The sequence below is a fragment of the Chrysochloris asiatica genome, unplaced genomic scaffold, assembly GCF_000296735.1.
Source record: "Chrysochloris asiatica unplaced genomic scaffold, ChrAsi1.0 scaffold00078, whole genome shotgun sequence".
NCBI classification, from domain to species: Eukaryota; Metazoa; Chordata; class Mammalia; order Afrosoricida; family Chrysochloridae; genus Chrysochloris; species Chrysochloris asiatica.
This window is the reverse complement of record NW_006408596.1, coordinates 10780805-10794266: the sequence shown is the minus strand read 5'-3', so window position 1 is coordinate 10794266 and position 13462 is coordinate 10780805. Positions and strand designations below refer to the sequence as shown.

At 44.0% G+C, this 13462-nt stretch overlaps 1 protein-coding gene across 1 annotated transcript in view; it reads right to left on the bottom strand.

The window, feature by feature from the left end:
• NOS1 (nitric oxide synthase 1 (neuronal)) overlaps positions 1-13462 on the bottom strand; it is a 121936-nt gene that overhangs the window by 17479 nt on the left and 90995 nt on the right. The window contains exons 17-19 of the mRNA XM_006865466.1: positions 9296-9470; positions 6007-6145; positions 5267-5345 (exon numbers count right to left, since the gene is read on the bottom strand). Of these exons, the coding sequence (XP_006865528.1) occupies positions 5267-5345; positions 6007-6145; positions 9296-9470 (393 nt within the window). The remainder of the gene's footprint in view (positions 1-5266; positions 5346-6006; positions 6146-9295; positions 9471-13462) is intronic.

The following is a 13462-nucleotide window of genomic DNA, read 5'->3' as shown; positions in this document are numbered from 1 at the left end:
ATCCACACAATCAAAAGCCTTTGTGTAGTCAATAAAGCACAGGTAAACATCTTTCTGATATTCTCTGCTTTCAGCCAAGATCCATCGGACATCAGCAACGATATCCCTCATTCCACGGCCTCTTCTGAATCCGGCTTGAACCTCTGGAAGTTCTCTGTCAATGTATGCTTGCAGCCATTTCTGTATTACCTTTAGCTAAACTTTACTTGCATGGGATATCAAAGAGATTGTCCTATGATTTCTGCATTCCGTTGGGTCACCTCTCTGTGGAATGGGCACAAATATGGATCTCTTCCAATTAGTCGGCCAGATAGTTATCTTCCAAATTTCTTGGCAGAGATGAGTGAGTGCCTCCTGTGTCGCCTCACTTTCTTGAAAGATTTCCATTTTTATTCCATCAAATCCTGGTGCCTTGTTCTTTGTCAATTCCTTCAATGCAACTTGGACTTCCTTCTTCAGTATCATTGGTTCTTGATCATATGCTACCTCTTGAAAAGGTTGAACATTAACCATTTCATTTTGGTACAGTGACTCTGTGTACTCCTTCCATCTTATCTTGATGCTTTCTGCATCATTCAATAATTTGCCCAGAGAATCTTTCAATAATGAAAGTCCAGACTTGAATTTTTTCTTCAGTTCGCCCAGCTTGAGAAATGGTGAGCATGTTCTTCATTTTTGGTTTTCTGACTCCAGGTCTTTGCACATTTTGTTGTAGTATTTGGCTTTATCTTCTCGAGCTGATCTTTGAAATTTTCTGTTCAGCTCTTGGACCTCATTTCTTCCATTTACCTTAGCATCTCTACACTGGAGAGCAAGTTTCAGTGTCTCTTCTGACATCCATTTTGACCTTTTCCTTCTTTCTTGTCTCTTCTGACATCTATTTTGACCTTTTCCTTCTTTCTTGTCTTTTCAATGACTTTTTGCTTTCTTCATCCCACAACTCTTCAGGTCTTCGGTCTTTAGTGTTTAATATATCAATTCTGTTCTTCAGATTATCTGTAAATTCAGGTGGGATATAGTCAAGGTCATATTTTGGCTCTCGTGGACTTGTTTTCATTTTCTTCAGCTTCAGTTTGAATTTGCATAGGAGTAATTGACGGTCTGTTCCACAGTCTGCCTCTGGCCTTATTTTGACTGATGATATGGAGCTTTTCCATCGTCTATTTATGCAGATGTAGTCAATTTGATTTCTATGCATTCCATCTGGTGAAGTCCATGTGTATAGTCATCTCTTCTGCTGTCTAAAGAAGGTATTTGAAATGAACAAATCATTGATTTTTCAGAATTCTATCATGTGATCTCCAGCATCATTTCTATCACCTAGGCCATATTTTCCAACTACCGATCCTTTCTCTTTGTTTCCAACCTTTGCATTCCAATCACCAGTAATGATCAATACACTGTGATTGCATGTTTGATCAATTTCAGATTGAAGAAGTTGGTAGAATTCTTCTATTTCATCCTCACTGTAGGTGAAAGGATAATTGGCTAAGTTCCAGCTTTAAAAAATAATATAAATAACAGCTAATGATCATTCCTCAGTGAAAAGAGTGACCAGTATCAACATGAACCATTTGCCTTCCTTCATTCAACACGTTCATACAGCACGTCAGGCACTGCTCTAGGTGCTGGGGAGAGGGTGGTAGACAGATAGGTAAGGGTCAGATCCTCACGGAGAACTAGAAAGCTTTCTGTTGAATCAGGAGGTAGGTAGGTGGGTGGTGATGGGTTGGTGACAGTGGGCTGAGTTAAAGGGTGGTCAGAGAAGTCTTCTCTTGGTGGCTTGCTGTTGGATCAGAGATCTTAACAATTAGAGGAGTTGGCAGAGAGAACAGCAAGTGCAAAGGCCCTGGGGTGGGAATGAGCATGGCTTCTGAGGAAGAGCAAGAAGCCTCAAAGAGAGGACAATCCAGGGATGAGTGGTAGGACAAGGATGTGGGAGAGCTGAGATGGGGCAAGATCTGCAATGATGAGAAGTTTGGAGGTTTCTAGAAGTCCAGTGGGCAGCCTGGGACACACCTGGAGGATGTTCAGTCGGGGAGGGACATGTTTTAATATACTTTATCAAAAGATGACTCTAGCTACTGTATACAAAGTAGACCTTTGGGAGAAAAGTCAAGAAACCAGGAGACACATTAGGTGAAGAAGAGTCCCCCAGACCAGAGATGACTGTGGCTTGGCCCAAGGTGGCTGTTGTGGACCTGAGACTGGGTTAATGACAAAGCTGACAGCTCCAGCTGAGAGAATGGGAGAGGAGAAAGGCAAGGAAGGCATGTGAGATGTTAGCTAGATGTCCTCTGTTTAAAAGGGGAAAGGTGGAGAGAAGCAATTTTGTCAGGAGGGAAATGAGAATGAAGAGTTCTGTCCCATCAGGACTCTCTGCTGGACTGTCATCACTCCAAAATATCCCAGGGCTCAGTCCCCACCCACATTCTCCTGCTATCCCTTCCTCCTAGATGTTCCTGTGCTGATCTCTGTGCCCAACTAACGCCTAGCAGGACCGGTTACTATGGCGTCAACCCTGAGTCATGATGCTCTCCCAAGTGTGTCAGAGTAGAACTGGGTTCCAGAGGGTTTTCAATGGCTGACTTTTCGGAAATAGATGGCCGGACCTTTCTCTTGAGGCATTTGGGTGGATTCGAACCTTTAGTCTTTCAGATAGCAGAGCATGTATTACATGTACCCCACCCAGGGATGTCCAAAGACTACCCTTCCCATTGAGAGTCATCTGGAACCCTAAGATGTCCTGTGTCCTTCTGTCTTCTGAGATTTATCTTCTGTACGTTACCCGCCAGCACCTATTTCCTTCTGTATTAGTTCCTAATTGTTCTGTGTCCCCCAGAAAATTTATTTCCCTGCCAAGTGGCGATTAGGGTCATTTTGGTCTTTAGATTTGCAAGGATAACCATCAAATGGCTTTCTATTTCATATTAAGCACTTTGCTTGCAATTAAGTGTCCTGGTGAGGATGACTTATAATAATCTTGGTTTTCAACTCCTGGACCAAACAGCCAGAGGTGGGCAGGGGAAACTGGGAGAGCATTATGGTGGTATTTTTTTGGACTCACTTTTTTTTACCCTCCCTCTTCTTTTTATATAAACCTTATAAATCTGGAAATGGTATTATGGCTGAAAGTCGGGAGTACTACAGTGCATGCTTTTAAAGAGATAAATGGTCAGGGACAATTTGGTGCTTTCTGGGCCAACTCATAACTGATTTTAATACTATGTTCCAGCTCTTAAACTTGTTCAAAATATTCTCTTGTAAGTCCCCCTTTTCCCTTCAGCTCAGTGCCAGGTGTCCTCTGCAGAGGTGGCTCAGGGGCTGATTCTGGGATTCGGGTCCAGTTCAACATGCAAATATTTACTCATTTCCTTACTGCTATGACCTCTGGTTGAGGGAGTCATTTTTGTAACCTGGTCTTTCACAGTTTGCTGCTGGAAGAAATTTCTAGTAGATTCTCAGTCCCTTCTCATGACAGCAAACATGGGAAGTAAAACATGGATTTCCAACACAGATGCTCTCTAGGTAGCAGAGATCTTTCTAGTCCCCGGTTGCCTGTGACTCACGTATGTTTCAGGGTAGAAGTAGGCTCCGTAGTTTTCAATGGCTGATTGTTTGGAAGTAGATGACCAAGGTTTTCTTGGGTGGGCTAACATAGCCAATCTTATGATGAGTAGTCAAGATCATGAACAGTTTTCACCAACCAGGGACCCCAACATTAACATCTACAGCCTTACTTGCCATTGTTCCCATTTTGTAGGGAAGGAATCAAGGGCTTGAATTACTGGAGTGACTCTTGCAAGGCCACATAACTAGTGTGTAACAGAGCTAGGTCAGAATCCACGGTTTTCCACTTCAAGAGCCCACTCTTTGTACCAGGCCAAGCAAAGAATTGAGATATTAAAAGATCTTCATGGGCTGTGATTATGAGTAACAGCTATTTCGTTTGACAGGGATCCATGCAGAGAGAGCCATTCATTTGTGCGAGAAGAATGATTTATCCAAGCAGAGGCCTGGATGGTGGTGAAAGGCTGATGGCAGAGTGTAGAGCGGTATGGTTGTTAGAGATCTGCTTGCAATCTCAGGCGTCATTAGGGGATCATGCCGAACCCTGATAGTAATAACAGCCCCAGGGCACTTGGCAGTGGTCATGTGACTAGGGACTGACATTTTTAGCCCGTGGGGAGTATGTCCTCTCAGTAAAACAAAGGCAGGACTTAGGAGCAATGAGAGGGAAATGGGACCCAGGGGCGATTGGCCAGTGTCCTTAGCTCTTTGCAAGTCTTTCATTTGGAAGAATTTGGTGTAGAAGAATTCAGTGTGTTTTGGGTGTCAGCAGAGCGTACCAGTGATACTAGCATGCAGGTTTAGGGAGACATGCGCTGCTTCGATATTAAGCTTAGGACTTCAGCAAAGTGAAGTGAGGTCATGAACTTCCCTCCAGCCCTCCCAAAAGAATTTAAACGAAGTCTCAAGCAATCAGTTTTCATTTCCACGGAAGAATGGTCCACAATGAGGAAATGCTTGGACTCAGTGACTCCTCACTCAGATTCCAATGTCCGCTTGTTTGTTAGCTGTTGTTCACTGCTGGCCAGTGGTTCTGACTTCTAACAACCCAAGCACAACAGAACAAAACACTGCGCCATCCTCACACTCATTGTTATGTGTGAGTCCACTGTTGATGCCGCAGTATCCGTCTTTCTTGGTGGGGGAGGCGGTGATCCTCTTTTTTGGTACACATTAGCAATTCTACACTAGTGTGGGCCACTGTAAAAACTGATTCATATACCTTTCTCTGCCCACCATGATTGCCACCATATAACACTTTCTTCCATCCTTTTAGGTCAAAGTTTGGCAAACGGAAGCCCAGAAATACTCCAAGGATAATAGGAATATTCAGGAAACTCAGACGTTAAAAACTAGCAAAGGACTCTCTCTGTCCTTGCACCAAAACAAAACCAAAAAGGAGTCACCACCGAGTCTACACTGCTTCATGGCACCACATGTATGTTAAAGTAGAACTGTGGTCCCGAGGAGTTTCCATGGTTGATTTTTCAGAAGGAAGCTGCCAGCCAGGCCTTTCTTGTAAGTGTGTCTGGGTGGACACAAACTGCCAACCTTTCTGTCAGCAGCCAAGTGTGTTGGCCCACCATGTGTACCACCCAGGAACACCACAATGGTTGAACGTAGGCACCCATCCTGGGGTCAACAAAGCTTTCCTCCCTGGGAAGCCAGTAGCATGAGTGAACTAAGATGTCCCTACCTGGATTTAGGACTCTGAAGGTTTTGACGGCTGAGGAGTCGAGCGGCTATGACCCGCTTTTTGTGGACATTGGACAGACCTGTGGGGAGAAAAATGACAATCCTCTTGAGATGATGCTAAACAACCATCAGTAGCAACTCCCTAGCTGAAGGGTTCCCTGAAGAGAGTAGAGGGAGGAAGAGGAGAGGCCAAGCAGACTTGGTGGGATGGGTAGGGTGGTTGTGGATAATGCAGAAGAGAAAGCAAACTGGGGAGAACTCTTGCTTCCCATGTAGGAGACCCAGGTTTGATGCCTGTCTATCAGTGGAGGCTTGTAGGTTTCTGTGATAATGAACAGGCTTCACTAGCACTTCCAGACTAGAACAGACTAGGAAGAAAGGCCTCACTATCTATGTCTGAAAATTAGTCCATGAAACCTCTATGGATCATATGTTCGGAACCACAACAAATCATGGGACGGGTCACCATGGGACCAACATGATAGCAACAATGGCAACAAGGTGCAAAGAGGAGGGTTCCAAGGGCCACATCACACAGTTGCAAAGAGACACTTCCAAGCACATGTCTTCCTGAAAGTGGGGTGGTGGCACCTATTCATTTTGGGAGGAATGCACCACCGAGAAACCCAAGCAATTAAGCCCTCCCTTCTCTAAGTCCTTATGGAAAGTCCCTTCTCCTGGCCTTCCTCTTTCCCACTGTGATGAAGGCCTCTCCGGAGGTGGGGGGTTGTGAGGGGATACCTTGTGTAAGTTCTGGGGCTTCAGTCACATTGGTGAGGCGGAATTTATTCCTCTTCCAGCTGCGGTCATTGCTGAGGAGTGAGTTGTTGGCCTTCTCGATGTTGACTTCATCTCCGACACAGAAGACATCACAGGCTGCCTGTGGCAACACAGGGCTTTCAGTGACCTCGTTCAGACCCCTTTCCAACAACTCTGCGTCAGGGAATGTGTACCCTCATCGAACCACCCACCTATTCTTCATCCATCCCTTCAACCAGCCACCCTTCATCCATCCATCTAGCCATCTACCCACCCTTCATCCATCCATCCATCCACCCACTCTCCATCCATCCATCCACCTTTCATCCATCTATCCATCCATCTTCCCACCCTTCATCCATCTATCCATCCATTCACCCACCTTTCATCCATCTATCCATCTTCCCACCCTTCATCCATCTATCCATCCATCCATTCACCCACCTTTCATCCATCCATCCATCTTCCCACCCTTCATCCATCCATCCACCCTTTATCCATCCATCCACCTATCTTTCATCCATCCATCCACCCATCCTTCATTCATCTATCCATCCATCCATCCATCCACCCTTCATCCATCCATCCATCTATCCATCCATCTATCCACCTATCCATTCATCTATCCATTCATCCATTCAACCACCCTTCATCCATGCATCCAGCTATCCAATTATCTGACTGTTTATCCATCCATCCATCCATCACCTATCCATCTATCTACCTACCCACCTAGCCACTCTCCATCCATCCTATATTTTTTAATATCTTCAATGTGTTGGTCACACCCCATTTACTACTGAATTTAGAACCTAATCTTTGCTTAAGATGTAACTATTATTGAATTTATTCCTAAAACCAACAAGTATACAGACTTCACATTCAGCCTGAAAGCAAATACTATATAATTTTCCATCCCTCTTCTACTCACTTCTAAAGATTTAAATTTTATATTAAAGATGGAAAATAAACAATACCTAGATACTTACATACAATTTTTTTTGTTTTTTCTTTTTATGTCAAGCTCATTAGTTCTTAGAATCATTTAGTGTTTCTAAGACGTAATCATTCAGAATTATATTGAGATTAAAATCCAAGGGTCATTCAAAAGACTGTCAAGATGATTTTTACCATTTTTTTGACCTCAGGAGTTCAATTTAAAATCTATACTCCAAGGAGGCTGGAATCCATTTGATCTTGTCACCTCAGCTAGTTGTTAATTCCTTGTATGCCAAAATGACATATTTTTGCCTTTTGATTAAAAAAAAAATCTTTTTTGGCAGGGCCAATTTCTTAAATTGAGCAGGTACCAACAAATACTCCATTGATCCTACAGTTAGAACCTAGAGGTGTCTTAGAGATCACCCGCCTACTCCCGTGCTCACTTGAGAGTGAAATGGAGACCCAGTAGGTAAAATGCTTGCTTTGCAGTCACCCAGCTACTACATTGGGACAAGAATTCAGGATCTCCGACTCTCTGGGCTGCTTTTCTCTATTTACTTGGTCAATCAAAACTTTAAAGCCCTCCACCCAGGATTGGGCAGTGTTTCATTACACTGTGCATAAGGTTGCTATGAATCGGTACCAACCTGATGGCACCTAACAACAACAACAACAACAACAACAACAACAACAACAACAACAACCCTCACTTATGTATTCAACTCTGCCTTGAAATCCCTCTAGAGTATGGGTTGCAAATATTAGGGGCTTCAAGGAATTGTGGAAAAATGGAATTGAAAAATAATACATTTTTTCCATTAACTTTTTGATGTCCCTGCATATCTCTTATTTGCTATAGAAAAGCCCCCATCTACTGTGTTTTATATCACAACCCTGCCCCCCAGTGATGCTCTGGGATGCTCAATCAATTGCTCTCAAAGGGTAAAAAGGCCAAGCGCTCTGAACTCTACTTGTTTGGGGGAAACGCAGGAATAGGCTCATGGACACAGCCTCCCCTCCCCAATAGAAATCTTTACAGTACAGATACCTCTGTCTCCTTATTTACTCTCTGCCTAGATGTCCTTTTAAAACAGAAAGGGACAACTCAGTGACCAAAAGGTGGCACAGTTCCCTTCCTCCACTGTCATCTGTCCTAGCAAGAGTCTTCCCAGGGGGAAGAAGGAGGGGAAGGTGGCAAGGCCCACACTCATTGCTCTTGTGTTGAGTTTTATGTTTGTTTTTTCCAAGATGCCCATTTTAGTTGACCTTCCCACATGCAGACGGAAGGTCATTATTCATTTATTCTCCTGTGACTGGATGTCTAGAACAACCCTGTCCAATACGATGTTGGGTCATGATGTTGGGTAATCATGCAGACTGAAACATCCTGCATTATTCAAGACAGTAGCCACGAATCATTTGTGGCTGTAGAGTATGTGCAAAGTGGGTTCTAGGACTGAGGAACGGGATTTTAAATTTGATGTCATTCTTAGATACCTATCTAATTTAATTGAGAAGTAAGTTACCTAAGAAACCCACTTTTAAAGCATACAAGCCAGTGGCATGTAGACCATCCACAAGGTGTGCAATCAACACCACTGTCTAGTTCCAGGAAATCTCATTAACCCATCAGGAGACCCATTAGCAAGCACTCTTCACTCCTCCCTTGTCCCAGTCCCTGGCAACTCCTATTTGACTTTCTGTGTCTTGAAGATTTGCCTCATCTGGACATTTCATATCAATGAAAACATACAATATGCAGCCTTTTATGATTGGTTCCTTTCACTCAGCATAATGTTGTTTATGTGCATCCATGCTTGTGTGTGTGTAACGACTCCATTCTTTTTCATGTGTGAATATGATTCCACTGTATGGATGGATACACTACATTGTATTTATCAACTCATCCTGTTAAATTTGAAAGGATGTAAAATTTGAAAGCACATAGTGGTCAGTGATATTCTAGCACGAGAAGGTTCATCTCAGTGGGAAAATGGTGGGATCTGAATTCCAGTTCACATAGATAGACCAATCAGGTTTGGCTGGCCAACTCTGCCTCCTGGTCTACTAAAGGGGAGTAAAGGATGGGTTCCTTCCCACCCTGAAATTCCAAGGCTCTATAATTCTGATGAACCAATTCTTTGCCCATGATGGAGGGCATTGGTTTCTAGGTGGAAAACGTATGTTTTAAGGCAACATGAATTTGTCTGACTACTTACTGGGGTAATGTCAGAGATATGTACTTATTGGGGTAGTACAGGGATTCTCACAAGTTTCTCCTATGTGCCCATGGTTTAGGTGCGTCTCTAAAATGTGGGGAGACAATTACCTTGAAGACCTTCTTGGCCCAGGTCCTGAAAGCCTCTTCCTGGCCACAGAGCTCATCCCCCTCCCCCATCTTCAGGATCCGCTCCCCTCCTAGCTCTTCCAGAAGGGTGTCCACAGCGTGTCCAAAGGCGCAGAAGTGAGGGTACGCCCGTGAGCCCAGGCCGAACACTGAGAACCTGCCAATAGGACAACAAAAGATCCATGGTAGGGGGCTGAAGAGGGGTAGGGTCTGTATCTCCCCAAGGTTCAAGATCAGCCCATCAGTGGAAGGCCATATTGAATTACAGGAGACCCTGGGGCCTCTTCTCTCTTCCTTTGGGCATCTGCTCAGAGAAAATTCCCAACTAGCTATTAGTCCTAGGCAGCGTGGGCACCATCACTACCAGTTGTCAATCTGACTTCAATTCACGGCGACCCCATGTGTGTCAGAGTAGAAACTATAGACTTCACAGGGTTTTCGGTGGCGGATTCTTCAGAAATAGATAGCTAGGCCTTTTTTCTGAAGCACCTCTGGATGGTCTCAAACCACTAACCTTTCGGTTAGCAGTTGAGCAGTTGGTACCACCCAGGAGCTCCCCTGAGCTGGATGAATTGTGGGTAACAACTGGCTCTTTCTTGTGTACTTGTTTCTAAGCTGGACTAATTGGGGGAAATTAGTCTAAGTTTAGCGGGAGACTTGAATTTTACAAGTGACATAACTAGGTTAGTTTTAAGTACAAAGATAATGAAAACACAGTAGTCCATGGGGATCGGTACTAATGAGGAGGCCAGCAGGACCTATCATTAATATGTAACACGTTGGTGTATAAATAAGTTCTTCTACAAGAGGATAAAGATTTATAAATATCTGGGCAATATCTGTGAAATTAATTTGCTTAACAAGCCCTCTCTGCACAATACCAAGAGAAGCATCAGTTTAGTTTCTTGTTGAACAACTGGGGTGCAATTTAATGAAATTTAAATGGGGATATTTTGTTTAAAGTATGGGAAGTGGGGGGCTGTGTCCCAGTGAGTCCCTCATGTGAATTCATATCCTATAGACACTTTGCATCTCATTTCTAGGGCTTGGTCCTGCCTGTGGCTTAAGACCTCATAGGGACGAGGACCACAGGTATACTAGTGGGACAAGAATACCCTGTCCTACTTGTCTCCAAGGTCAGAGTGTTCTGCTGTAGATGGTCAAGGCATGGCGCTGTTTAACCTATTCCAGGTGAGGCCTGATCCTACCCCATTAGCAAGTCTTTTTCAGGATGTTGGGGATAAGATGGAAAGAGATTGACATGGGATGAGTGAAGGAGAAGGGGAAGTTGGGGAAGGAATGCTTAAGGATTACGGATGAACTTGAGATGGGTCCAGAAATCTCACAGAGTATCTGAAGGTTAATGTAGGTTATCATCAACTCCCCTTCCTCTTTCCCATCCTCCTTTCCAGATACACTGTGTGGCATCAGGCAGTGTTTTTTTCCCCCCATCATTCCTTAACCTTACCAAGTCTTCTTGGTAGAGAGGCGTGCTCCACACCATCCCCCTTAGTCTTAGGCTAACACAGGTTTGGAAACGCCTGTCACTAACCAGGAGTCTTGATGTATTGCTGCAGGACCAACACTGGACTGCTAGCTACACGGTTGGCAGTTCAAACTCACCAGTGGCTCCTTGGAAACCCTATATAGAGTCTCTTATGAGTTGGAACTGACTCAACGGCACTTAACAACAACAACATCACTAACTGTGGGGGGCAGTGGTGGCTCAGGAGGAGAATTCTTGTTTTCCATGTAGGAGGCTCAGGTTCAATTCCTGGCCAGTGTGCTTCATCTGTACCCACCACCTGTCTGTCAGTGGGGGCTTGCGGGTTGCTATGATGATAAACAGATTTCAGCAGAGCTTCTAGACTAAGATAAACTCAGATTTAAGACCTGGCAATCTATCCCAAACATTAGCCAGGGTCTGAAAACTAGCCAGTGGAAACCTCATAGATCATAACAGTCCAACCCACAACCAGGACTGGGCAGTCTGGTTCGCCTGTACATGGGGTTGCCATGAGTTGGGAAACAAACATCCCTGGTTATGCCTTGTGGTTAAGGTATTGTTTGCCAAACCTCTGCTTCTACGCCCATGATGTCCGCCATATTGGACAATCACCTATAGGCTCTTCTCCATTATCAGTGCTCCTTGCTTTCTTGTCCTTTATACGCATGAGCCCACCACACCCAGCTCTTCCTCAAAGATGTGTTCACCAGTAGACGGTTCAGGAAATGGAAGTGCTGAGATGCTCCCTGATGAGGCGGACTCACATTTACTACCAGACTCACATTCCCATCACGGTCTTCACCTTAGGATTTCCAAACTCTTCTTTCTAATCCTTTAACCAAGATTTCCCACCACTCATCTATCAGTCTGTCATACTGTGGTGGCTTGCGTGTTACTGAGATTCTGGAAGGTACAACACCGGCAGTTTAAATACTAGCCAGGTTACCCATGGTGGACAGCTTTCAGCTGAGCTTCCAGACGAAGACAGAGTAGGAAAGAGAGTCAGACTACTTCTGAATATTTAGTCACTGAAAATCTTATGCATAGCAGTGGAACACTGTCAGCACCAGAATATTGGATATGGAAACATGATGAAGAGCATCAGAATATTGTCAGATATGGGGCCGGAAGACGTCATGCTTGGTAAAGTGGAAGGTCAGTGAAAAAAGAGGAAGACCCCCAATGAGATGGATTGGCAAAGCGTTAACAGCAGCGATGGGTTCAAGCGTGGCAATAATTGTGAGGTCAGCACAAGACTGGCCAGTTTCGTTCTGTTGTGTATAAGGTCGCGATGAGTCAGTACCAACTCGATGGCACTAAACAATAACAACAGGATTTGGCAAACTTCTTATATATAGTGCCAGGCAGTATATATTGTAGGCTTGTGAGCCAACAGACAAAATCAAGGATGTGATGCTAAAACTTACATCATAAAACAGAAACAAATTCCTAGATGATCAAAATTAAAACTATAACAATGATGTTGTTGTTAAGTGCCATCATGTCAGTTCTGGCTCTTAGAGACTCTGAAATAAGATTTCTGAGGCTATAAAGGCTCATTTTTCTTCTGCATAGTGACCAGTGAGTTCAAACCACTGAAACTGTGGTAAGCAGTTCAGTGCTTGCCCTGAAGAGCCACCGTACTCCCATAATAATGAGCACATATAGATTATCATATATGTTGTTGTTATGTGATGTGGTTGGTTCTGACTCATAGTGACCCTGTACAGGGTTTCTGAGGCTGTAAATCTTTATGGGAGCAGAAAGCCTCATCTTTCTCAAGGAAGGGCTGGTAGTTTCGAACTGCTGACCTTGTGGTTCACAGCTCAATTTGTAACCACTATGTATATAGGTGTACCAATGAGAAGAACAGAATTCTTTTCTTTTGTGGGAGATAACAATTTGCTTCATTGGGGGTTCAAAGGCATTGCTTTTTATCATCAAATTGACTGCCAATATTCACCTGTAAAAACTACTATTAGCGTGTGGTTGTATATACAACAGCCAGGATGCACTGTGCTCACAAGTCATAGTTGGCAACCCCTAGTCCTAAACCATGATATATTTGGTAAGGGGAAAAGGTCATCAAACTCCGGAAGTTACGTTTCAGCATTGACCTATGAGGTCTAAATACACCAACGAACACCTTACATCAGCATCAAGGAGCCCTGTGATGTACTAGCATCTGTTCTGAGTGTTTATGGAGAAGGTTCCTGGGGCCTGAGAACAGCCTGCACCAGAGCAGTATCTATGGCACCAAAGGTTTGACTTCACAGTCTTCTTCCCAAGTACCCACTAAACTTGAGTACCCAAGCCCAAACCCAAACCCACCACTGCTGAGTCGACATAAAACCCTACAGGACAGAGTGGAAGTGTTCCAGAATGTTTCTAAAGCTGTGAGCTCACTGGAAGCAGACTGCCTCATCTCTTCTTCTCACGGAGCAGCTGGTACACAACTCGGTCTCCCATGGAAACTGAGTACCCAACTCCTGAAATACAGAATAACTGTCCACGCAGCACATAAAGTTGCCTCGTGGTATAAGACTATGCTTTGGAAAATATGGGGGTTGGGTCATGGTGTTTAAAATCTGAATACACATTAGAGTCAACCAAGGGGATTTTCAAAAACATAGCAATGCTTG